Consider the following 27,586-nt stretch of genomic DNA (forward strand, 5'->3'; position numbering starts at 1 on the left):
GTCCAATCCCACCGCTGCCACCAATGTTAGAAATGGGGTCTTTGGTTGACAGTCAGGTTACCCCCTGTTCAAGCAAGGACCCTCACTCTAGTTAGGATAAAAGAGAATCACCCTCAGCTAACCCCTGCTTACCCCCTTGGTAGCTTGGCAGAGCAGTAGGCTTAACCTCAGAGTGCTGGGCGTAAAGTATTTGTACCAACACACACAGTAACTTAATGAAAACACTACAAAATGACACAACACCAGTTTAGAAAAATAGGAAATATTTATCTAGACAAAACAAGACCAAAACGACAAAAATCCAACATACACAAGTCAAGTTATGATTTTTTAAAGGTTTAAAATAAAAAGAGTCTTTAGGTAGTTGTAACAACACACTAGCGCTGCTAGCGTGTAAACGTACCTGGTTTGCGTCAAAAATAACCCCGCACGGGCGGTGTGCGTCGAAAATAACCCTGCACGGTTATATGCGTCGAAAACAACTCGGCACGGCGATGCGCGTCGAAAAAGCCAGCCACGCGACGGTCCGAAAGTCCCGCGGCGCAGGTTGCGATCTCTCAGCCTTCGTCAGCGATGCTGCGCGTCGTTTCTCCTGCTCCGGGCGTCGATTCTCCGGTCGCGTTTCCTGCGGCGTCGTTTCTCAGCTGCGGAGCCGGCGTCGCGTCGTTTTCTCAGCCGCGATCGGATTCGCGTCGATCTTTTCTCCGCACGGCGCTCGGTGCGTGTATTTTTGTCCTTAGGCTGCCAGCCTCTCCTTTCAGGGTCCCAGGAACTGGAAGGGCACCACAGAGCAGAGTAGGGGTCTCTCCAGAGACTCCAGGTGCTGGCAGGAAGAAGTCTTTGCTATCCCTGAGACTTCAACAACAGGAGGCAAGCTCTACATCAAGCCCTTGGAGATTTCTTCTTCAAGATGGAAGGCACACAAAGTCCAGTCTTTGCCCTCTTACTCTGGCAGAAGCAGCACTGCAGGAAAGCTCCACAAAGCACAGTCACAGGCAGGGCAGCACTTGTTCCTCAGCGATCAGCTCTTCTCCAGGCAGAGGTTCCTCTTGGTTCCAGAAGTGTTTCTAAAGTTTGTAAGTTTGGGTGCCCTTCTTATACCCATTTTAGTCTTTGAAGTCACCTTCCTTCAAAGGGGACTCACACCTTCTTGTGAAATCCTGCCTTGCCCAGGCAAGGCCTCAGACACACACCAGGGGGTTGGAGACAGCATTGTCAGAGGCAGGCACAGTCCTTTCAGATGAGAGTGACCACTCCACCCCTCCCTCCTAGCAGAGATAGCTAATCAGGAAATGCAGATCACACCCCAGCTCCCTTTGTGTCACGGTCTGGTGTGAGGTGAAAAACAACCCAACTGTCAAACTGACCCAGACAGGGAATCCACAAACAAGGCAGAGTCACAGAATGGTTTAAGCAAGAAAATGCTCACTTTCTAAAAGTGGCATTTCCAAACTCACAATCTTAAAATCAACTTTACTAAAAGATGTATTTTCAAATTGTGAGTTCAGGGATCCCAAACTCCACATGTCCATCTACTCTCTAGGGGAATCTACACTTTAATCATATTTAAAGGTAGCCCCCATATTATCCTATGAGAGAGACAGACCTTGCAACAGTGAAAACGAAATTGGTAGTATTTCACTGTTAGGACATATAAACCACATTACTATATGTCCTACCTTATCCATACACTGCACCCTGCCCTTGGGGCTACCTAGGGCCTACCTTAGGGGTGCCTTACATGTAAGGAAAGGGAAGGTTTAGGCCTGGCAAGTGGGTACACTTGCCAAGTCGAATTTACAGTGTAAGAATACACACACAGACACTGCAGTGGCAGGTCTGAGACATGATTACAGAGCTACTTATGTGGGTGGCACAACCAGTGCTGCAGGCCCACTAGTAGCATTTGATTTACAGGCCCTGGCACCTCTAGTGCACCTTACTAGGGACTTACTAGTAAATCAAATATGCCAATCATGGATAAACCACTTACATACAATTTAAACAGGAGAGCATATGCACTTTAGCACTGGTTAGCAGTGGTAAAGTGCTCAGAGTTGAAAAGCCAACAGCAACATGTCAGAAAAATATAGGAGGCAGGAGGCAAAAAAGTCTGGGGATGACCCTGCATAAGCAAAAGTCCAACACCCTATCAGTAACAGAAACTCCAGAGGATCCAAAATACCTGGCCGATTTATGGACATCTTGTAATTGGCACATCTACTGCAATGTATATAGACCACAAGATATTAATCCAGTCATCCTTCTTAAGCAAAGCGGTTGAACAAAGCAGTGGGTAGGTTAATTTTGAATTCAGCGCTACATGTAAAGATACGTTGTTACAAAGAAAACTGGCCCCACTTCAATCATCACCAGCTTCAAACTGAGGAAACTGGCTTACAATAAATAATAACTAAAATGATACAACTGATTGTTTGATAATGCAGATTACGTTGGTCATATTCCAGCCAAAGTGATAAGGTCAGGGCAAAGAAAAATCTCTCGATTGTTGTCAGATGGGATTTGTTTTAGACGAAGGCAATTACTTGCTGGGTTATTGTATTGCTCTTTCTGAAAGTGAGGGCATTTCAAGGTAAATCTGAACGTAATTGCGCACCAGTTGAGATAGATGCCCCTCTAGACTATGTTGACACTGCACTACGTATATGTGTGAAAAGATTTTAAGTCTGTGGCATTTGTACAAATAATAGTACATAAGCGTGCAATGCAAATGGCCTTGGTGAGTTACACTAACAAAGACCGACTTTATACGCAAATATGTTTTTTAAAAGAAAACATATTTTATAACCAAGAACATGCTTGAAAAACGAAATGTAGGGAATTTTTCAAATTCTGTTTTCTAAAATCAGACATGTATGACTGAAAAATAATCAAGCACATGGAGATCTACAGTATTGGTTCCCCTGCGAGAGCTAGAGAGAACCTGCATTCCATAATTTATATTATAATAGGGATCTCTTCAACTTCAGGAAATTTCAACTACAGCCTATCCCCCAAGTTCGAGCAAGCATTGGGTTTAATTTTCAAGTTTGTTAGTATTGCTTGGTTAATTAAAACCATCGCAACATGAAAAAACGTATAGTACAATTTGATCGGACTAAAAACCATTCTTCAATACAAAATTAAAAAATCGACAGTATTATTAGCATTGCAGTAAAAATTAAAACTGTCATGTGTGCAGAGAAAAACAAAGCAACCATAAAGTATGTGATTGGCAGTCCCAGCTGCCTGCCGGTCATACAGAGTCTGCTGTGCACAGTTCTTGTCGCACGTCGTACCTGGTGGCCTGCTTGCAGGTCGTAAGTCTGTCATCAACAGCTGCATGAACAATATAAAGCTGTCATGCGTGTGGTAGAGCACGGTAGGTCAAAATGTGCAAACTTGTTGGTCTCCATCAGAATCGCTGCCTTGATTGGTCGCTGCTGCCATTTTCCTCCACCTTTTTAAGAAACCTCACAAGGTGGCAATTTAGCTGCACATCTCCTGCAGCAAAGCAGGCCAGCAACGCCTGCCTGCAAGTGCGGATTCCTCTTTCATTACAAAGTGATCTTAACATTGCTCTTTGTTCGGCCAGTAGCTCCCCATATAAAGGTAAGGTTGTGGTGTTGCGGTCTCGTAAGTGTTCAGAATGAACCAGCCATGGGCTCTGCCTGACAGTGCTGCCTTATCCTCAATTAGTGAGATGATATTGATGGTTTTGTTTACCAATTTTTTAAAGCTTGCATGATTTGCAGGAGTTTCCCTAGAGAGCCTGCAGACCTAGGTGCATATTTATACTCTGTTTGCGCTGGATTTGTGTCTTTTTTTTTTTTACACAAATCCGGCACAAACTTAACTCCATATTTATATTTTGACGCTAGACCTGTCTAGCGCCAAAATATTGGAGGTAAAGTCATTTTTTGCCTGCGGAAAACTACTGTGCGTCAATGAGATGCAAAGTAGGCGTTTCCGGGCAAAAAATTATCCTACTGTGCAATAATCATGCACGGGAGGAGCAGGGCCTTAAATAATGGTGCTAAGCCTTCTTAGCACCATTATTTAACGCCTGGGTCAGGGCAGGCGTTAGGGGACCTGTGGGCCTTTTTCCTTGGTCAGAGACCATGGAAACAGCCCACAGGTGCCCTTTCCTGCCCCCAGGGGCACCCCTACCCACCCACACCTGGAGGACACCTAAGTATGGGGGGACCCATCCCAGGTAAATCCAGGTGAATATATATATATTTTTTTTAAAGTGCCATAGGGGGCCCTAACTTGGGCCCCCCTATGGCACTGTGCCCAACGGCCAATCCCAGGGCATGGCCATTGGGCTGGGGGGCATGATTTCTGTCTTTACTTAGACAGGAGTCATGTCCATGGGGGTTGTGCGTGGAAATAATGAAGCTAATCAGGTTTGAGTCATCTTATGACTTTAACCTGACTTTAACCTGACTAGCGCCATTCTTTCACGCACAACCTCCAGTTTCCCCTACTCCTCCCCCACCCGGTGAACGTCAATAATTTTCGTCGAAGCTGGTCAACTTGGTAGGGGAACTTTGACTTGCAGAACTCTCAAGGGCCTGATCAGCCATTTCCTCCATATTTCCTTTGTGTTTTTCCTTAGTAATGTATTCTGTCACCCTCCATTGTTATTCTTCCCTCATCCATGGTCTCTATTAAGTCTAAGGAGGTGGAAGCAGGAGCAGCGGGGGGGGGGGGTTCTGGCCACGAAATACCATCTGTAGAGTGATTGATAATTTCAGATTATAGTGGTGATGACAGTCCTGCTTTCCGCTCATCACTTGAGTAAAGAACTGATCCTGCATCCTTTAAAAATGGGAATTTTGAGTATGTTTTTGGCTGGAAGTTGTGAGACATTACCCTTAGAGTGGTGCCATCAGTTGATGCTGAAGCTCCATTGTGTTGCTCCGCTGTCTCCAGCTTCATGGTGGCCGAGGGTTCTTCACCTGTGTGGTGCACTACTAGGCTGGCAGTTCTGATGTCGTGATGAGAATGTTTTCCTTTGGTAGGTCTTATGGGGACAGGTCCCGTTTTTTCCAAACCCCATTATATAAATTTTTAGGACTGCTTGTTGTATCCAATTTCACTGTTTGGCAGAAATGTGTAGGCCTGAGTGGTGTTGCTTACAAAGAGGAGGATGTCACCACCTACTTCCTCTACTGCTGCGGGATGTTGAGGTTGATTTGCAATTGCAAGTAATATAAGTAGTGACTAGCTGGCTGCATAGTAAAGTTTCTATAGTTGTGATTTTCTTCCTTTTGCTGCTGCGGATTTCTGTTCTTGTTTCAGTTTTAGTAAGCCCCCTGGTTGTTGGCGATGGTGAGTCAGGTTTGGCTCCCTAAGCAATCAGCTAGAGAGGCGCATTAGCCGCAAACCGCACTGCAACCTAGTGCGGCTGCTTCCCTGGCGTCAGATGACCCAATGGCCTCTGGTGCGACTATGCCTGAAGCCTGGGAAGCCTGTTGTCTAATATCTTTCTGGTGGCCAATTATCAGGTTACTAGCTGTTCCTCTCACTCCCTACACTAATTTCGTCTTTTCCAGGGAAGCAGCTAGTCGCAGCTGAAAACCACAAAAGGAGGGAGGAGAGTGCTGAAGTGCTAGAGTCAGGTGCAGGTAACAGGAGGCAATGGTTAGTGGCGGGGCTTTGCCTTGCTTCGCCTTACAGTAGAGTTTGCAAGCAGACCTGCGCAGGTTGAACACTGTATAGAAAGTAGGGGTGGCAACCTGCTGCACACTGGATTCCCACAAACCACGCAGTTCAACAGTTCGATATCTCTGATGCCCCCGTTCACCTGACCTGCACCCTAGACGCTCTGCCAGATGAAGAAAGCTGGAGCACTGGTCCACCAGCAGCTGGGTGCCAGATCCCGCTGGGGTTGTTGCGCCTAAGGGCCTAGTGCCGAGTGCCTTCCCTCCCGGCCCCTAGCATGCTCTTTCTCAGGCTTGGGCTTCCAGGAAACACCAAAACCTCAGTGTCCTCGCTACCTTTGCTTCCGGTCCCACCTTGCTACCTGCTCCTCTGCCGTCCCCTCTGCCCACTCTGGTTCACTCTGGCTCTCTCATCGTCAACAACTGGGATTGAGTTTGGTACAGCAATTGGAAAATCAAAAAGGTCTTTTTTATTTAAAGAACACATTTGTATGCATGTGAATAGCTCTAATGGTTCTTACCGGTTGCAAACTGAAGTATCTAAGTCAATACAGAAATCAATTGAGCCAGGCATAAACGTTTAGTGTGCTAGGTTTCAGTACCTTTTGCAGCTATTAGAGGTCCCTTGAGTTTTACATTGGTCTTTTTGCAGCAGACTGCAGTAGCTTACACTGTTAGCATAGGCCTGTTGAGTCTGAGTCAAACGCCTGCTGTAGCAGTGTACAGTACCTTAGACCATTGCTAGAGATCCCATAGATATCCACCATTGACCCATCAGACTCAGGATACCAGAAAATTATTAACCAACCAAATTTCTTTGAAGGTGTCCTTTTCTTGAAAGTAAAAAGGAACAATGGAAAATAATGCTGATTGTGCTTTTATTTAGAGCACTGGCAATCCTAGTGAGGATGTAGCATCAACTTTTATATTTGCATATTTTCGTTTGTAAGTTTAATAATATTGCTTGCTTTTTAACTGTCTTTTATCTCAATAAATATCTCAATACTGGGCTATGATGCCAATATCTAAAATAGAGGCTCTGAGTGCATCCCTGGTATGATTTCCAAAAAGGAACTCTAACATGTATAATTAATATCAGTGACTTGTCTTATTAAATGACATGAAGCTAAATAAGAAGTTGCTCTTTAGTTGTTTTCCGGAATGTGCAATCAGTGCAGCAGACACCAGTGTGAAGGCATTAAAGAGAGCCACTGTCAGATACAAGAGAGAAAACAAGTTGGGATAATGAAGGAAGACGGGGAAGAGGATTGTGACTGGTGACGCATGAAGAGGAAAGAAGGGATTGAGATGGCTGATTGGGCGAGAGAGAAGGAAAGCTTGGAGGTGATGAGATGGTAATTATGAGAAAAGAACAAAGAAATTAACAAAAGAGTTATGGCAAGTAGTGTAGGACTGATGATGGTGTGTCATGGTGGGGAACAGATTGACGTGGAGTGAGGTAAGGAAACAGAAACTGATAGGGAAGCAAAATGAGCAGCATGGGAGACAACTGAAGTGAGGGCTACCTGAAGTACTAAGTCAACAAATAATAATACAGCCTTCTATTAAAAGCCATGTGCTTGAAAGATAACCTATTAAACCAATGTCAAAGATTGAAAAATACAATAAAGGTGATGGCTGAATGGTACTGACTGAAAGCACACAAAGACTATGCTACTTCTTATATGTATATACCTTTTTTAAGTGCTGTTAAGATGAGGTCTACCATACAGCTAAGGCTGTGTTTTGACAGAACAAGGCCATACTTTCAAAAAATAAAAATACTGACTGAGCAATAGTTATAGTGTTATCATGATTTTGGATCAGAGGCCCCACTGACATCTCTGCTAAGACAGCATAACACAAATCTCTTCTATGGTGCTGTACTATGCAAGGCCCAAATAAGATGTCACTTTATCATGGTCCAAGTTTGATTTTTCAAATGATTTAGCATTCTGTTATCTACCTCCACTTCAGTCGCTCTACCACTGCCCAATCAGACCTCTCTAACTTGACTAAAAATGTATTTTTTCTGTTTAGTTTACACATCTGTCAATTGATGTGCTCCTTTCAATCTCTGTTCTCTTACAAGTATTCATTTTCCAACACAGAACGTTCAATGAAAAAGCCAATTACTTTTCTCTTTTTTGCATCCCCTCCTTGCACTACTACTTACATTATAAAAAATAATTTTTTGTAAAAATGCAGCTGAGATCTTTGCGATAAACCAAGTCCTCAGTAAAAATAACTGGGATATTCAGCTACATTGGTTCAAAATGCAGCCACAGTTGGATCATACTTTCAAACAAGACTACACAAAGGATCTGCAAAAAAGAGCTTGATTTGATCCCTCAACTAGAAGATGATATAAAGAATAATGATCAGCTGATAGAAGGTAAATACATATGTTTTAAAATTCTGCAAAGGAGATCAAAGAATTTAAAGCCTTACCCCAAACCACAAACTACTCAAGCTTGAGAAAGACAAACAATTTCAACTAAGGGACTGTTTACCCAAACCTAGAGGATGATTTTTACTTTTGGCCTGGAGCATGAAGACCCCTTCCTGAATACCATGTATGATTAAGGCAACCATCCATTACCTTTTCTGACATTTTTTCTGATACAACAGGAAAACAAGACATGGATGAAGGTTCTTGTCATGGAAATAACAATAAACAGCAAAACTTCTATGAAGAGGCCAAAAAAGAGGCAAAGGGTGATTCAAACCCAACAACCAACCATGGAAAATGAGAACCAGACAGCACATGAGACTATAAACACCTCTTGAAATAATCTTAACCAAATATCAGATAGAAGTTCTGTCCAAAGGACTTTCTTTCTCCCGTCTGCACTGACTGACTTTGTTAAACTAAAGAGTGAAGCCCTTAAGTTATTTCAAAACATTTGACTCAAAGGGCCTTATTCATAAAATGTACTTTGTAGTATGTGTTTATAGTACAAAACATTCTAAAAAGTATATGTTTCACCTATATTTATATGTGCAGACTTCTCCACCGAATTGAGAAGTTTCCACACATGTAAATATCTGAAAATGTGCAGATTTACTACTAAAGAGAATGGGATTAGGAGGGAGTAGGAGGGGATTAATGATGGTCAGGGACCGGTTTAGGGATGGTGTTGCCCACCCACACAAGAGTAAGGCTAGTTCATTACTCTGGGGGAGATGACATGTAATTTACACTTTTGTAGTACGTTTAGACTTGGAGTTTTGGATAACTGATAGTAGTGAATTTACTACAGAGTGAAAATTGCTTCCAATGTGTAACTTAACTTTGTGAATCAGGCATTACTTCCAATAAGGAGACCATCACAACAGAGACACATCAGGATTTTTGGAAGAAGCCCACTCTTCACCCACCCGATATTGAAATGCCCAGTGAGGTATTGCCTTTTGAAAAAACAGTTTTTCAGCAATCAGCTTGCTTGGAAAGAAAACAGGATACTATAAATCAGATTTGCCTCACTCTAAAAAAAGCATTGACAGAAATTAAAAATGAAAAAAAAAAACAATTGTCATAAAATGGGCTGACAAACAAGGTGCACCAGTCATTCCGGATAAGGACAAGTATTTAGAAGAAGGATGCTGAAAAGTATATGACCAAAAATACTACCAAAAAGTGACTGGTGACCCTACTCCTGAAATCAAGAATACTTTATTTGTGTTTATACAAGAAGGGGTTGATGTAGGCTGGATATGCCCTAAAGAGGTACAGTTTCTAAGAAAACTCTCCTAGGACAGGGTATATATCCCCTGCCATAAATTCAAAAAGACCTGCAAAGACATGCAGAACACTCACCAGGAAGACCAATAGTTTTGGATTGTGATTCCCTTATTAAACAAGTAACTAAATAAATGGTAAAGTATGTTGTGGACACCACAGTGAAAAAGAAATAAGATGGGCTACACTTGACTTGGCTAGAAAACATCTCAGAGGGGCTAACACTTAAACCTTCTTGCTGTGAAAAGAAGGAAGTCTTATCCTACAATTTTTTACATTTAATTGCGGTTTGAATGGGATCATGAAAAAACAAAACGCATAAAACCTGAAATTACTGCAAATTCTGATAGGACATGTCGACACAGGGCGACCTATAGCACTGACTAGTCTATTTCGAATCAATAAACATGTTTCATTAAGGCAAAGTCCTTTAAACCAGGAACATCAAATCGATACAATATAATGTTAAAATAACTGTAAAAAATAGAAATGTTAATACATTATAAAATCTACAAATAGTTATGAATCACTCATTACATGCATGACATTTTTTAAAACCATTAGGAATCTAGCCAATACACAAGTTACATCCAACTGTTGCACATGAAATAAGAAAACTCCTGCTGCCAATCTTGCACTTATCTTATTTTTTAAAAGTACTAGTTCTAGATTTTTCCAGTGTAGATTTAAAAAATAAAGACAATGCAATACAATATGTAGGGTCATTCGATGCATATTTACCCACAACTACATAAACCATAGGAATTCCTAAAAGGTGCAATCTCAGCGGGGTGAGATTGGAGCGGCTGGAGCTCAGTGCTTAACCTAAAGATTGCATTATGGTTTGCATGGTTGGGCAACTTGTGCAGATAGGGAAAGAGATGTTTGAGTCCCAAACTTTGCAAAGACCAAGGGTAGAGGTATTTTTCTGTCTTAAATATGCCAGATCTTTTTCGCTTCCGACCCTCTCTCCCCACATATATAATTCATTCTTTGATAGAGCAGTGGGGTAAGTCATACTGTAAATGTTTAGCAGCATATCCAGCAGCAACATTTTTAGCCTCTCTGGCCCAGCCTAAATCACTTTTCATCATTTCATTTCTGCAAAACTATGCTACTTTTGTCTGCTCAGACACTATTTGTTTATCCCAGAATCTCAAGGATCAGACAAGAGCAATTTTTGACCATTTTGATAAGAAGAGCAGATTCTTTAAACACAATTCCTCCATTTTAGCCCACATTGATAGTCAGACAAGCCCTGGACCGCCACTCCATACAAATATCATGGGGGAACCATAGCCTTAAATGAGGACAGCGCTGGGTGAAGGAAGGGACCATCATAATCATGTTTAAATTTTTTCAAGCCAGTAACAGTTGAAAGGGTTTTATAGTTTTGTGTTTCAATGTGCAAACCCCAGGAGAAAGATTTAGTAAAGGTCATCCCCAGATACTTGTATTTCAATATTTCATCAACTGGTGTATTATTGCGCAATTACATCAGGTATCTTGTATTTTGAACACACAAACAATAAATTAATCTCCTCCTGTCATACAAAGGATTTCCACCACAATTAAACAAATTAGGCTGACATCTCCATATTTTAAGGACGTTTCTCATGTTGACTAATATATTGTACCAGAAACAGATGATATTGGAACTAAAATCACAAAAAACCATGACAACACATCATCATGCATTATGACATTCTGTCAGTGAAAAGTGGATTGTACCCGAATGTTAGGTATTTGGAACATTTGAATAGAAGTAGCTCAGAAGCACAAAGCAGTGTTCCTTGCCTTATCCTAAGGATGAGTCACAAAGTCTGGCATCCCTCCATGCAGGGTCAGCAACACACTGAGGTGGTCATCCTAACTTCGCAAAGGCAGTTCCACCACCAGTCCTGTCCTGCCAAAGGGACTCTGCCATCTGTATTACGACCTGTAATACTGCCTGGCGGTGTCCTGATGGCAGGGCGCTGCCAGCAGTGGGAGCGCCGTGTCCCGTCCCCTCAGGGAGAAGGACCTCATCAGACGAGGTAAGAGTCCTCCGCAAGGGGAGGGTGGTAGGGTGTGTGAATGGATATTTGTCATGAATGGAGGGGGGATGGAGAGTGTTTGTGTGTGCATGCGTGTGTGTCTGTGTGTAAATGTGATGGTGATGCATGTGTGGGTGAATGTGAATGCTGGGTCGGGGTGCATGTGTGCATTCATGTAGACAGGGATGGGGTTGTGTGTGTATGTATGTTGAGGAAAGGAGAGTGTGGGGGATGGAGTGTGTATGCGTGTCAGTGGGGGGTGAATTTAGGGAGTGCCTGTGTGAGTGATGGTGTTGTGCGTGTATGTGTGTATGGATTTGAGGGGTGTTTTGCGTGTGTGTGTGCGCGTGAGTTTAAAGGTGTTGTGAGAATGAGTGAGTGTCAGGGTGTGTGTTTCTGTGGGTGCGTGCGTGTATGCGGCGGGTTAAGTACAGGGATCGGGGTGGGGAGTAAGTCCGTGTATGCGAAGGAGGTGGGGGTCACTACTGGGAGCGGGGGTGGTGGGGTTACTGGGGGTTTGGGGAGGTGGAGGGTGGGAATGCTGTAAGGAAAGGGGGGTGGGGGGGTCTTGGGTTGATGAGGGGGTTGGAGGAGTCATCTACCGGTGACAGGAATGCAAATTTCCACCAGGGATTTCATGATGGTGCTACCCCCACAAAATCCCTGGCAGAAAGTAGACTCGTGATACCGTTGGCAGTTTTGGGTGGACTGCCGGGTCAAGGATGCTTATCTCCGGCGCGCCAGTCCGACTGCCTTGGCGGTAAGCACAGGAAAGTGGCTGTTTGGCATAGGCCAAGCTGCCACACTTGTAATGTGGCGGTCTCATCTCCAACAGACCAGTCTTCACCACCGGCCCATCGGAAGTGAGACCACCACCGCAGCCCTGGTGGTCTTCGGATCATAAGGTTCAGAACTACCACCTGAGATACTAGCCACTGTTCCTCCATAACACACAAAAATTAAAAGCCTGACATCTCCCCATATGTGGCCATTGGCAGCCATGCATAATATTCCGGTCTCATAAGAATACAAAAGATCTTGGAGTATTAGTTGAGGGGTTGTGAACGACAAATAATCACAATCCTGGACAGAGTGAACCTCAAAAGTCACTAACTAAACCTCAGCTTAGCGCTGTGAAAGCCGTGGACAAAGCAATCAGGCTTAATTTAGAGGCAATGTGTAAAGTATTTATGCAGCACTCAAAAAATAATAAAATAAAAAAACAACATGAGAAAAATCCCAAACCACAAAAAAACAGAGTAAATTATAATAACTAAAAATGACACCAAAACTACAAAAATTAAGAAAGTAGTAAGAAGGACCAGAGATAGGACTTCTTAAAATTTGAACTACGCGACAAGGAGACCCTCAAATACAATGGGGTTCAAACGCATCAACATAACATACCGGGGGGAAAAAATACTCCACTTTTGTCTAGAAAGTCCCCACATGAAAGCTTATACAATATATCCTTATGACAATTAAGATATTACTTATGATTCCTGGCTCCACAGTTGCTTGGTGTTTGGACAAAATATTGAGTTTTAAATTGTGACACAAAAATAATGTGATGCTTAAATATTGTTGACAAGAATATCAATTTCTTTAGGTACGTAATATCGTTTTCAAGAATGTCTCTGTTGTAAATATTGTTTTCAATAATATAGTTGAAAACAATATCATTTTTTTATTATCTTTGTGTTCTACTTCATATATTTTTTTATATGTTAAATATTGTTTGTACAATTGTTGACAATATTTTTAAATATAGTTTGTAATGTTAAGTGTTAGTAATTTATAGTGTTGTAGTGGGTTGTGAGGTTTGTAGAGGTACAGGATGGGGAGTTAATTAGGTATAACTATTTCACAATTAAATAATTTATTATTCATTATTTGATTCATTATTAATAATGTAAATTGTGTAGTTGTCGTATTTTTGGTTATATATTGGGTGTGGGTTGCTGGGTTTGTAGGGGTATAGAATGGGTAGTTAATTAGGCAACAATTAATTATTAATCTATTAACAATTGTTTATTTGGCTATTAATTATGTTAATGGTGTTATTATTATATTTTTAAGTTATATATTAAGTGCAGGTTGTTGGATTTGTAGGAGTATTGGGTGGAAAGTTAGTTAAGCAATAATTGATTATTCATGAATTAATGTATTATTAATGTATTAATTGATTGCTAATTATGTGAATTATGTAATAATTATATTTTTTAATTTATATACTAGATGTGGGTTGTTGAGTTCGTAGGGGTATAAGGTGGGAACTTAATCAAATGATAATTACCAATTATTGATTATTTATTATGTATGGATTAATAATGCTGTAAATTGTGTCATTTATATGTCTTAAGTTTTACATTAGGTGCGAGATGTTTGTAGGGGCATAGGCTGGGAAGTTATTTAAGTAATAATTAAGAATTAATAATTCATTTATAAATTATTTTTATTAATAAACATGTTAATTGTGTTACACTTATTTATTTTAGTCATATTTCAAGTGCAGGCTGCTCGATTTGTGGAAGTATAGTGTAGGAACTTAATTAAATTAATACAATGTTTTAACTTATAATGAATTATTATAGTTTTTAATAATCATATAATTTTTTAATTCTATATGTATCATTTTCCTAGTAAAAGTTTTATATTCCTGGTCAACTTATAGGTTTATTAAAATGTTTTATGTGTTTGAAGTGAAGTATTTTCCCTACTGTTGCACAGCTTGAAGTGGGAATAGTGAATATAACCTCTCCAAAGTCCAACGCTTTCCCTACTGTTGCATAGACTGGATTGTGAATAGTAAATTTAACCCCTCCAAACTCCATCGTTTTCCCTACTGTTGTGCTGACTGGAGTGGGAATAGTAAATTTTACCCTTCCAAATTACGACCCTTTACCTACTGTTGTACAGACTGGGTTGGGAATAATACATTTTACTCCTCCGAAGTCTAACGATTTCCCTACTGTTGCACAGACTGGAGTGGGAATAGTAAATTTAACCCATTTGAAGTCCAACACTTTCCCTACTGATGTACAGACTTAAGTGGGAATAGTAAATGTTACCCCTCCAAATTCCAATGCTTTCCTCACTGCTGCACAGAAGGGAGAAGGAATGGTACATTTTACCCCTTTTAAGTCCAACGCTTTCCCTATTGTTGCACAGACTGGCGTAGGAATAGTACATTTTACCCCTCTGATTTCCAACGCTTTCCCTACTGTTGCACAGATTGCAGTGGGAATAGTAAATGTTATCCCTCCAAATTTTAAAGCTTTCCCTACTGTTGCACAGACTGGAGCGAGAATAGTACACTTTACCCCTCTGAATTATAATGCTTTCCCTACTGTTGCACAGACTGGAGTGGGAATAGTACATTTTACTATACAACGTAATCCAACGAAATCGAAATCCAACGTTTTCCCTACTGTTGTACAGACTGGAGTGGGAATAGTAAATTTTACCCCTCCAAAGTCCAATGCTTTCCCTACTGTTGCACTGACTAGAGTGGGAATAGGAAATTTAATCCCCTCAGAACTCTAACACTTTCCCTTCTGTTCCATAGACTGAAGTGGGAATGTTACATTTTACCCCTCTGAATTCCGATGCTTTCCATACTGTTGCACAGGCTGGATTGGGAATAGCACATTTTACCCCTCTAAAGTCCAACGCTTTTCCTACTGTTGCACAGACCAGGGTGGGAATAGTACATTTTAACCCATCTAAGTCCTAAGTTTTGCCTACCATAGAGCAAACTGGAGTGGGACTAGTAAATGTAACCTCTTTGAAGTCTAAAGCTTTCCCTACTGTTGTACAGACTGGAATGAGAATAGTAAATTTTACCCCTCCAAAGTCCAATGCTTTCTCTATTATTGCACAGAACGGAGTGGGAATAGTACATTTTACCTCTCTGAAGTCCAACGCAGTCTCTACTGTTGCACAGATTTGAGTGGGCATAGTAAATTTTCCCTCTCCTAATTGCAACACTTTCTGTACTGTTGCACAGATTGAAATGGGAATTGTAAATTTAACCCCTCGTAATTCCAACACTTTTCCTCAATTTTACAGATTGAATTGGGAATAGTAAATTTTACCCCTCTGAATTCCAACACTTTTCCTACGGCACACAAACTAGAGTGGGAATAGTAAATGTTAGACCCCTGAAGACCAATGATTTCCCTACTGTTGCACAGACTCTAGTAGAAATAGAAAATTGTACCCCTCCTAATTCCAACACTTTCCCTACTTTTGCACAGACTGGATTGGGAATAGTAAATGTTACCCCTCCAAATTCTAGCACGTTCCCTACTGTTGCGCAGACTGGAGTGGGAATAGTACATTCAACCCCTTCAAAGTCCAATGTTTTCTCTTTGCACAGATTGGACTTGGTGGGAATGGTAAATCTATTATTCCCAGACATCATTACTTTTTTTATGGTATAGGAATAAGTTGGAAAAAAATACAAAAAAACATAATATAATTGTTTTTTAATAATAGTGGTTTTAATAATAGTGGTATAATATATATATATATATATATATATATATATATATATATATATATATATATATATGTAAATAGAAACATCCAGACACACATATATATATATATATATATATATGTGTGTGGGTATTTTTATATGCATATATATTTATATATATTATTTATATATATCACAAGCAAGGGGCCAGATGACAGCAAAACCATGAAAATTCCAGGGCATGGTTTATGGCGCACAACCCTATTCCATCCAAAATATTGTTTGCTCGGAATTGAAAACATTCTCAACTGGGGAAACATACTTAAACTCCTAGGGCAGATCCCAGCCCTAAGAGGGATCAGCTCAGCTATGATTGATTCAGTGGAATTAATCGAGCCAGGACACGTTGGCAAATCAACCAAAGTCACCTAGTAGTCTTCAGAAACGGCCCAGGCAGTACTCAACAAATGTAAACATTTTTTGGACTGGAGAATAATTCGGGAAGCGGCCATTGAGCCAGGTTACCCATACCCGTTGAGGCTACATAAGACCGTCTCGGACAACAGAGAACGGAAGCTCACAGCTCCCTCCTTGATACTACAGGGCACAAAGGGGGCCTCCCCTACAAAAGCCTTTAATACTTTAATGCATGATTGGCCCTCACCCCAAATATTCCTGCAGGGGGAAGTCAGTCAGAGGGATAATTGGGGGTGGATTGCCAAAAGACTAAATCAGCAGCCACTAATGAACTGAACGTCTGCCCAAGTAAAAGAACTGGCTCAGGAGTTCTCCAATTTAAGGCTTTGTTCCTGGAACATCCATGGACTGAAGGGCAAACTATATATCGCAGACACTCTAAGCTACCTTCAAAGTTTTTCAGTGATTGCCCTACAGGAAACCTGGGCCCTGGGATCAATCCTCACTCGGATTATTCACACTCCATGCTGCCCGCCATTAAGAAAGGCAAATTTGGCCGTGGCAAAGGTGGCCTAGGGGTCTACCTGTCAACTGCCCTAAAGGCTAGCTGCAAGGTGCTTTCATTTGGTAATGACAAATTTTTAACGCTGCACTTGACCTTTGATTACAGAAGGAAAGAGCAGAGAATAATTCTGATTAATATCTATGTGCCTTCCAAGGCAGAAGGACCAGAAGAAGATGTCCAAACTACTTGTGGATCATATACTCCAACTCAGAAGTTCACATCCTCATCTTGCACTAATAATAACTGAAGATTTTAAAAGAACCTACTTTGCGAATCTGGAATTAATGAAGTGATCGAGGCCCAGAAACTTCAGTGGTTCATCCCCAAGCAATTTCAGACCAAACAAAAGAGGAGGGGCTCAATTCACTCACCCATTGTTGGGGACCTTAGAGTGCTTAGGTCTTAGAGCCCTAAACGGATGGTACAGCGAAGACACACCTCCATGTCTCTAGGTTTCACTCTATACAAACGGTGACTCATTAATAGACTTCACATTAGTCTCTCTGCCTCTTTTGCTGAATGTTGTTTCTTTTAAAATGTCCCTAAAATCAGAAAGTGACCACTGACCACAGGAAGTAGAACGCACCATCACTCCCACAGTGAATAAGCGCACTGCTGAACCCACCTGCTCTGAATTCTTGTGCCTTCTAAAAAGGATCAAATGGTCTTCGGCCTCCATAGGCACCCTGGCCCAGGAGGCAGCTCACTATCTGCAACTTTCATTCTAAACTGACGAGTCAGACAAAGAACAATGGGAATCATTTATTCAAACTTACACCAAGCAATTTTCCAGGAAGGTCGCTACACCAAGGAGCCATTCCAGCACAATCCCAACCTTCATGAAAAAATGTCTGGCCTCACCTGCCCTGAGACAACTAAAGAAGAAGATAAACCAAATGCTTTGGCTAGTTCGCTGTCCCCTAAACAAGAAGGCCTTCTTGTCAACCTGAGACAAGCACAATTGAACCTTAAACAAGCTGTCTGGGCAATCAAGAGGCAGAATCAAGACCAATTCTGGGCAAAACCTGTCTGTGATGTCAAAAAAAGAACACAAGCATGTTGTGGAAAACAGTAAACACCCTAAACAAATTCTGACGGCCTCAAAATAGAATCATGCATATGAGAGGCTGATTGGGCATCCTTTCTAAAAGCTCACTCTGACCACTCTAACTCTTACAATGCCACCAAGAACACTGCACCCACTAGAGAACCACCCTGGCTGAGTCATTTCATAGAATCAGACCATCACGTGATCCTGCACAAAGACAGTAAACTCAGCGTCACTTCAGACACTGTTCGACGGCTGATAACAAAGGGAAGGAAAACAGTGGCTCCTCATCCAAATGGAGACCCACAGGCTTTCTATAAGTCTTACCCTACAAAGTGCCCACACTCCATGGTCCCTATTCTCAGACATGCACTGGCAGGCGATTCAATTCCAGAATACTGGAGAGGATCGATCATCTCTCCCAACAAAGCAGACCAAGGAAATTACCTGCTGATAGCACAAATTGACAACAAAGCAAAATATTATGCTGGGGTTCTCCTTCTTTGTGAGTGGGCCACTCAAAACTCAATAATTCCCCCAAACCAAACAGGGTTCACCAGCAAGACAAGAACAGAAACAAACATCATGGCCTTATGATTAGTTTTTGACTCCTCAAAGGCCACCAAACTTCCACTTTATCTCTGCTTTATTGACTTCCAAGCTGCCTAGGACAGCGTCAACCAAAGTAAGCTCTGGGGGAAACTCAACAGCTGGCAAATTTCACCACAGCTTCTGAAAGCAATAAAGAATCTGTATTCCAGTACCTCAGTCAGGATAAAACTGGGGAATGGATCAAACCTCTCGAGGAAAATCTCATCAACTAGGGGCTTAAAACAGGGCTGTGTGCTGGCTACAAACACTCTTTAATCTCTTCTTGGCTGACCTCCTAATTGCTCTGTCCTCTACAAACTTGCATGCACCAAGGCTGGGTTTGGCCGTATTGTTGAATCTCCTTTACGCCGATGACGTTGTTCAACTTAGTCGAACCAGGGTAGGCATGAAGTGCTTACTGAACATGACTGAACTTTACTCCATGAAGAATGGGCTACAAATAAATCACAAAAAGACTAAAATCATGATTTATGGCAGGAGATACGTCAAGGGGGCAATAACTTTGAGTCTCGACGGGAGCAAGCTAAAAGAAAACCGCTAGCTACAAATATCTTGGCCTCTTGTTTGACTGCAGCAAGACACAGGGACAAAATAAGACAGAAAGGGCTTGCCTTGTCTTCAGGACTTCAGAAGCTCTCATAAAAACGGAAGTATTAATTCATCCCGCTGCTTGAAGTAGCTAGAGCTAAGGTGGTACCTACTCTGGCTTGCGAAAGTGTTGCTCTCCGTGACAGAGACTCTAAGGTTCTGGATGATACTATAGTCTGCATATTTTGGCACCTTTTTAGGCTCCCCTCATATACATCGCCAGCTCTTATCAGGCTGGAGTTTGGTCTGCTCAAACAGTCTCTCACAAGGTGCGCAGCCTTCATTAACCTTTGTCACAAATTGAAAAACGCAGCTGGGAACGCTATAAACCATTACATTTTGGAGGAAATATCAAATAAGTCCAGCTACCCGGCCTGGGACTTATCAGGCTGGAGTTTGGTCTGCTCAAACAGTCTCTCACAAGGTGCGCAGCGTTCATTAACCTTTGTCACAAAGTGAAAAACGCAGCTGGGAACGCTATAAACCATTACATTTTGGAGGAAATATAAAATAAGTCCAGCTACTCGGCCTGGGACTATCTGGATTCCTCAATTGAGTGGCTAGGCCTTGAGAACTTATGGTTATCATCTGTCAACCACAAGCTCTGTGTGGGCTTGTGCCCGAAACCATCATCCATATGTTCTGCCTGTGTAATGTCAGCTTGTCTGCACACTGAAAATTGCTGCACCCTCTGTGGATGCAACTGGGAGCAAGAACGTGCGGGCATACAGTCTTAAGCCGTCTCAACCAGCAAATCAAAGAGTGACCTCTCAGACCGTGATATATCTTGTAGGAGTGGAGCGGACTTTGTCTGGCATAAACATCGCTGAGCCTTGAATACTGGCCCACTGCTTCCTGGCCTCTGTTCATTGACGTGACGCACAGTCTTATTGAGAACTTGAGCATTTTTACTGGGCATTCACCTTAGCTTCCAAACCCACATTTGTTATTTTATAACAGGTTTTATGGTCTTTTTCGCACGATTTTAGGCAATCAAATAATAAGCCTTTTTTTTGTATTGATGCATGAGCTGTGAAATGAAAGATGCCAGGAAGAAATCTGCTGGCTGTCAACTTTATCAGTGTTAAGCATTTTAGCACATTAGCACCTTCCCGATCCATTATCTTAGGTTTTCACGCAATTTAAGTGGGAGATATATAAGGAAAATGGGTCGGAAAAAATGACGGCACAGAACTGTTTGCAAGTAAAAGAAGAAGTCATTGTCTAATAACCACTTTGCACCTTTGCTACAGGTACTGAGGCATTTTAGGATCTAGGCACATTAGCTCTTTGGTCATTGCAACGCTGTCTGGACACGTTGTATATTATTATGAACCGTGTGTTTTAGATATGAATTTTATATGCACTTCTAATTACATTTAATTGAATATATGCATATATTTATATTTAGTATTAAATGTTACTTACATTTTTTTTATCTACAATATATTAATGTTTTATATCAAAATATTTAAGATTTACTATTTTAAACTATATATGTATATATAAATTGAAAACAATATTTTTGTATCTTTTAAATTATATTAGTGCAAAGGAATATTTTTATTCGATTTGTACTTAATAATATAAGTATGGGGAAACAATATTTTGGTCATAGATATTTTTGACACGATATATGTGTATCATGATACTACTGTATTGTAACCAATATTCTCTCTGTGATCCTATTACTTAGAATGAGATATGGATAAATGCATGGCCTACTCAGATTCTGTGTATGTTTTTCTTTCACAAATAACAGACTGGGATATAAACAATTATTTTTCTCCTCCCACCATAACCAAAAATAGTTTTATTTGTTGTTTTGTGATTCAATATATATATTACTTTGATTCACTGGTGACAGGACACAATCTCTCTGTCAAATTCTGTTGTTCCCTGCTTTCTCTTTTTTAGCCAACATTTAGAAAGTAATATGTTCTTGGACAAGAGATGCAAAGAAAGAAGGAAGTAATTTTGAGATGATCATTTGATTGTCCTCTTGATCTTGACATAGCTATTTTGAAATAAACCAAGTAAGGTACTTTTCTTATGCATATTACAATTTGTGATTACCAGCAGAGATGGCTTCTGCTTAGATGGTCTCACCTCTCGCTCATAATCGTTGACTCCAGTTCCTGTGATACTGCAGGCCCAACATCACACTAATAGTGTGGTTAGGAGCACAGGGCTTTACTAAGCCAATCACCAGACCAGTCAATCCACATGGTAATTGGCAGCAGTAGGTCAATATTCTGCCAATCACACTGTCAATGTGACACAGGGACTGTGTTGTGCTTGAAGTACTGATATACACAGCTTAGCTCGAGATTTAAGAGTCAAGATTGTATCCCCACCTAACACTGCACTGTACACAGAGGCCCTAATTAGAACTTCGGCAGATGGAAAAGGCTGTCTGCCGAATTCCCGTGGTCAAGGCAGCGCCAGTGAAGTCCCCTTCCGCGGTTCCTTCTACGAGTTTCCAGCTGGGTCACTGTGTCGAAGCAGAGTTTCCGCCCGCTGGCCCAACACGAAACAACCTACAACATTGACGCCGGCTTATAAATGAGCCAGCAGCAATGTTGCGGTGCGTAGGGTGCACCAGCACCTGTCGCACCTTTCACTGTCTGCAAAGCCCCCTGGGCCCCCTGTACCCCGTCTCTGCTAGCCTTTACATGTTGGTGCTGTTGCCGGATGAGGACCGACAGCACTGCCAGCCCATCCAGTGGAGGAGAAGTGTCAGTGCTGCCTGTCCAACCATGGCGCAACTGCCACAGTCGTAATTGTGAATGTCCGACTGCCGCATTGGCGGCAGTCCGACTGCCACTGCGTCCCTCGCGGGCTTAAGACTGCCAGGGTCGTAATGAGGGGCCGAGTGTTTAAACTATACAGCTTATGCGTGTCTGATTGTCAGAACATGAACAGGAGGAACTTTTATATGCTTATGTTTTCATGTGTCATTCTGGGGGGGTAGCAGAGGCTTTTCTGCACTCTTTCATACACTTCCTGTCACTAAGAAAAAGTGAGTGGGGTACTGCCCACGTATTAATTTGCAAGTATTAATCTACTTGTTATTCAGTCCTATCTTTTAACAGGGGTGATCATAATGTAACGAATTTTGGTGGTGTTATGCAAAGTATTCTTCCAAGATTGTAACTTAAAATATGTCAGAAAAATGATAGTACCTTATCGAAATTCGTGTGGCTGCAAAGCAGCAGAGCTCTTCTCCTAGTTTTCAAATTATTGAGGAAAAAGCTGACAGAGAAATCAGAGGTGCAGCTTGTGAAATGTCCTCAAATGAACCAATAAATTTGAAACAAAACACTGGAATGTAGAACACATAGGGGGTCATTCCGACCCCGGCGGACGGCGGGCGCCGCCCGGCGGGAGGAAACCGCCCAAAGACCGCACCGCGGTCAAATGACCGCGGGGGTCATTTCAACTTTCCCGCTGGGCCGGCGGGCGATCTCCAAAAGATCGCCCGCCAGCCCAGCGGGAAAGCCCCTGCAAAGAGGAAGCCGGCTCCGAATGGATTTGCAGGGGTGCCAGAGGCATGGGCAGTGCAGGGGCCCCCAGGGGCCCCACGACACCCGTTCCCGCCAGCCTCTTCCTGGCGGTGTAAACCGCCAGGAAGAGGCTGGCGGGAAGGGGGTCGGAATCCCCATGGCGGCGCTGCTGCGCCGCCATGGCGGATTCCCTGGGCCAGGGGAAAACCGGCGGGAAACCGCCAGTTCCCCTTTTCTGACCGCAGCTTTACCGCCGCGGTCAGAATGGCCCGGGAAGCACCGCCAGCCTGTTGGCGGTGCTTCCTCTGCCCTCCACCCTGGCGGTTTGAAACCGCCAGGGTCGGAATGAGGGCCATAATGCCAACATTTTTGGTATCGTATTGCTGCCAACATTTGCAATCCCATAATTCTTATTATTTAATATTGATGTTATTGCAGTCTACTTTTCTACTTCACTCAGTCGTACTTTGTGTGTCATAAAATATGGATTTAAATTTGCATAGTTTTTTTGTATATTTGAAAAACAGGTGCAATATTCACTGACCCAAATGTAAGAGAAGAAAAAGTCTCATGATGCTCATTTGGAATAAACCATGTTATCAAAGTTATATCATTTGTATTATATTGTGAAATGTGTGAAGCAGGCTCCATTGAAATTTGTATAGCAATACTATTCTTTTTGTTTATTTTAGCTGCCAATTCTCGCATCATCTGTGGTGAGCCTTTATTTCCTCGAGCTTACAGATGTCTTCAAACCTGTGCATTCTGGATTCAGTTGCTATGACAGGAGCCTCAGCATGCCCTACATTGAGCCCACTCAGGAGTCCATCCCATTCCTTATGCTTCTCAGCCTGGCATTTGCTGGGCCTGCAGCAACGGTAGGTTCCCTTGGCCTTTTGATTTGCTCCTCTGATTAATAACGTGTACTTTATATAGCTCTTCGTACCCCCCATAGCGTTTCTAGAAGAGGGCTGGATGTGACTCGTGCCCCAGCACTAGTTGTCCTGCCCCCGTCTCCGTGGGCCATACCACTACAGCTGTTGAATATGTCATGCGGAGGCACAGAAAAAAATACACTTCACCTCACCACACATATATTAATTTGTCAAAATAGCTTTAACTGCAAAGCAGCATTGTTTGCTTAAAATGTTTACATCTAATTTTGGATGTATGTGTGTATATTTCGATATTTACACATATAAACATATAGATAGGTACGCACATGAAAAGGTAAATTCAAATATGATAATCAAATTTAGATACATGACCTTTGCAAGTGGGCCCATCACTTATCTGTGGCCTTATGTGTGTACCCTTTTTTAATTCACATCTATAGCCGCCTTTACGTAGGGCTTTGATATTTGTAAGTATTACAAATAATAGATTTTACTGCAGCGAAAATTCCTTTGGAACGTAAAATGGAAACAGCACTTTCTAACTCCCCTTTGATGCATCTGCACAAAAATTGGCATACCACAACTAAGCCAATGATAGTGTTTTTCTGTCAAATTCCATAAAAATCATTAAATGGTGCGAAAGTTATTCGTAAAGCAAAGGGTTTTTTAATGCCCCATTTATGTTTCCACATTTACAAAGTTACTTGCTATTTGGCACATCAAATCAAGGCTTTGCATGCTAATTGTTTACCTTACTTCAATAGATTCATCAAACTGCAAAAATGTTATACCCCTACTTGTTGGATCTGCACGACCATTCAAATACAGATAATAATCGAAAAAAGTCTGTCCGACTTATTGTCGCCAGGCCCCTGCGCTCATTCTTCTGGAGGATGGCCAGTCCTCGCTGTGCATGGCCTTCCATTGTGTACAGCAGGAGTTGGCCACAGGGCCAAGCCCTGCTCTCAACACACTACAGGTTCCCAACCCACCAAGGGCACCCAACCCCCTCCACTGCACACAGCCTTCAGCATTGTACAGTGGTGGGCTGGCTCTGTGCCCATCCCACTGCAGTTGGCCATCCCCCACTTTCCACAGCCTAGGCCATGCACATTGGAGGTTCACTGCAGGGTCTGATTTATGACTAGACCGTTGTAATGTTTACATTTATTTGTACCATGGTACCGGTACAGGTACTGCAATACTACTGGGGGTGCCACAATGAGTATGTTGGTACAGAGTGTTGGTGCAGTAATACCAGTGATCCAAAATCATATTTTTTAATTAATTTGACTTAGGGGAGTGTCCATTCGAGACCCCACCTCATGGCCCTAGAGAGTCAGGGTGTGTCATACCGGTCCCCCTATTTGGTCTTTCCTTTTTTTTTAACAATACTTGGGAACTGTCCTCGAGTCTTATAATGGCAGCTGCAACATTTTCTACAGTGTTGCAGCCAGTTAATCGTGTCTTTTGGTATTGTGGTGCAATGCCAGTACCACAGTACCATCACCAGTACTGTGATGCTAAAAGAAATTAGGTTATTGATTGAGAGAGGTGAAAGCCCCCTTCAAGCAATATATAAAGTATTTAAGCAGCACGCAAACATTACTAAGGTAAAAAACACAACCTAAGAAAAATCCCAAACTAATTTGGAGCAATAAAGTAATGGTTAATAAATAAAATGATACCAGAATGACAAAAATCCAATCAATAGAACCAGAGATGTTGCATTTTAAGGTCTTTAGTGAAAATAGCAGCAAGAAGCAGAAAGTGTTACTCACGGTTATCTAGTCACAATAGACCAAGGGAAAGTCACAAGTTCAAGCCCATCATAATTGAGCATGGGTTGGGTCAAACGACAAGGTTATTCCTGCTGTGGAGTTACCTTCTCAAGTCCAGCGCAAAGGGGTTCTGTTCAGGTTGTAGGAGTTTGCAAGGAGGAGACTTTTGTTGTAAATTGATGGTTGAGTATCACGGATGGTGGTAGCTGTAGTGTGAAGATTTGATTGTCACTGATTCTTCTTTTTGGCAATCATCAAGGGTGGTTGTTGTAGTAGCAGGTCTTACATTGCTGGCTGTCGTGAATGGTTGCTGTGAAGAGCAGGTCTAACCAGAGATTTTCGTGTGGTGGATGTCAGGGGTGGCAATTTTCAGCATGAATAGGTCCTGTCACAACAACAAGGGGTCTGCAGTGTGGGCGAGCCTCTGGTGAGGCTGCTGTCCCGTCTGCTGATCAACAACTAGCCCTCCGGGGCTTCGGCAGGCGAAGGTGAGGTGTCCTCCTCTTTTTCCTGCCTCTGATGATGTTCCAACCCAAAGCAGGGCCTTCCAGTGCCCCGGGGTGCTCTATGGAGCAGTCTTCGCCCCGGGGGCACCAATAGGAGCACGCTTGCTTCAGTCCCCTAAAGAAAGGTTTTCTCCGTGCCCCGGGGGCACCGTGAAGTGCGCTTCACTCGCGCTTGGGTGAAACAGCCTCCCCGGGCTGCGGGGTGATTCCTGGCACCACGACGCAGTGTTAAAAAGCGCTGGTGCATTAAACTAAGCCCGGGTCGCGGCGGTGATGAAGAAAAGATGAAGCGCTTCCCAGAGCGCTAGCTTTCGTCGGGTGATGAAGCACCCCTCGTGCTTCATAAGGTTGCAGGGGTCAGGGGCCACAGCATCCTGCCCCTGGGGAGCAGAGTTCCATAGAAAGGCCCACAGATGAAGGGGCTCAGCAACAGGCCAGCACAAGAAGGGTGCAAGCAAGGGCAGTTCCTTATATTGACCAAGCAGGTCACAGGTCAGCACAGCAGCAGCAGTCCATGGTGGTTTCTGGTGAGTCCTTCTATCCTTCTGTGTCCATCTCTAAAATGTCTCGAAGAATCTCCAAATTGTGGGGAAAATTCCCCTGTACCCATACTCAGTCCTTACAGTGTTTTACAATGGTGGGGAGAGGAGGTTCCAACCAGTTACAACTGGTTCTGGGAGTGCCCCCTCTCTCCTTTAGCACAGGCTCCAAACATCAGTGGAGGGTAAACAACTCTATTGTGTGAGGCCAGGGCACAGCCTTTATAAATGCAGGTTTGCCCCGCCTCTCCCTTCTCTCAGCCCATGAAGACTATTCAGTATGCAGATGCATCTCTGTGGCACCTCCACCCTCCCTGTGTTCCGGCTGTCTGAAAAGTATGCACAAAGCCCCAACTGTCACTCTGCCCAGACGTGGATTGGAGTCAAGCTGCAAAACACCAGAGTCATAAGCACAGAGTAATGCGCACTTTCTAGAAGTGGCATTTCTGTAATGGTAATAAAAACTACACCTACACGAGTAAGCAGCATTTATTATCACCATCACAACAATACCAAACACGCCTACGCTACCCCTCATAAATCAGACAATACCCCTTACACATAAGGCAGGGCATTTCTAATGTAATCCTATGAGAGGGCAGCACTCACAGCAGTGAGACACCAAGTTAGGCTGTTTGTCACTACCAGGACAGGCCACACAACCTGGCACATGTCCTGCCTTCTACATACATGGCACCCTGCCCATAGGGCTAGCTAGGGCGTACCTTAGGGGTGACTAACATGTAGTAAAAGGGGAGTTCTGGGCCTGGCAAGTAAATTTAGATGCCAGGTCCCTGTGGCAGAAAACTGCGCACACAGGCCTTGTACTAGCAGGCCTGAGACAGGTTTGAAAGTCTACTTCAGCGGGTGGTGCAAGCAGAGCTGCAGGCCCACTAGTAGTATATAATTTACAGGCCATGGGTATAGAGATGCCACTGTACAAGGGACTTACAAGTAAATTAAATATGCCAATTAGGTATAAGCCAATCATACCAACTTTAGATGGGAGAGCACCTGCACTTTAGCACAGGTCAGCAGTGATAAAGTGCTCAGAGTCCTAGAGCCAACAGCGACAAGTCAGAAAAATAGGAGGAAGGAGGCAAAAACACTGGGGATGACCCTGCATATGGGAAAAAAAAGTCCAACACAGCCCATTTATGTGCATTTATGAGCCAAAGGTGCATGAGGGGCAAGCCTA

At 42.6% G+C, this 27,586-nt stretch overlaps 1 protein-coding gene across 1 annotated transcript in view; it reads left to right on the top strand.

Annotated features, from left to right (window-relative positions):
• PLPPR4 (phospholipid phosphatase related 4) overlaps positions 1 to 27,586 on the top strand; it is a 250,656-nt gene that overhangs the window by 144,403 nt on the left and 78,667 nt on the right. The window contains exon 2 of the mRNA XM_069232140.1: positions 23,359 to 23,544. Within this exon, the coding sequence (XP_069088241.1) occupies positions 23,359 to 23,544 (186 nt within the window). The remainder of the gene's footprint in view (positions 1 to 23,358; positions 23,545 to 27,586) is intronic.

The sequence above is a fragment of the Pleurodeles waltl genome, chromosome 4_2, assembly GCF_031143425.1.
Source record: "Pleurodeles waltl isolate 20211129_DDA chromosome 4_2, aPleWal1.hap1.20221129, whole genome shotgun sequence".
NCBI lineage: Eukaryota > Metazoa > Chordata > Amphibia > Caudata > Salamandridae > Pleurodeles > Pleurodeles waltl.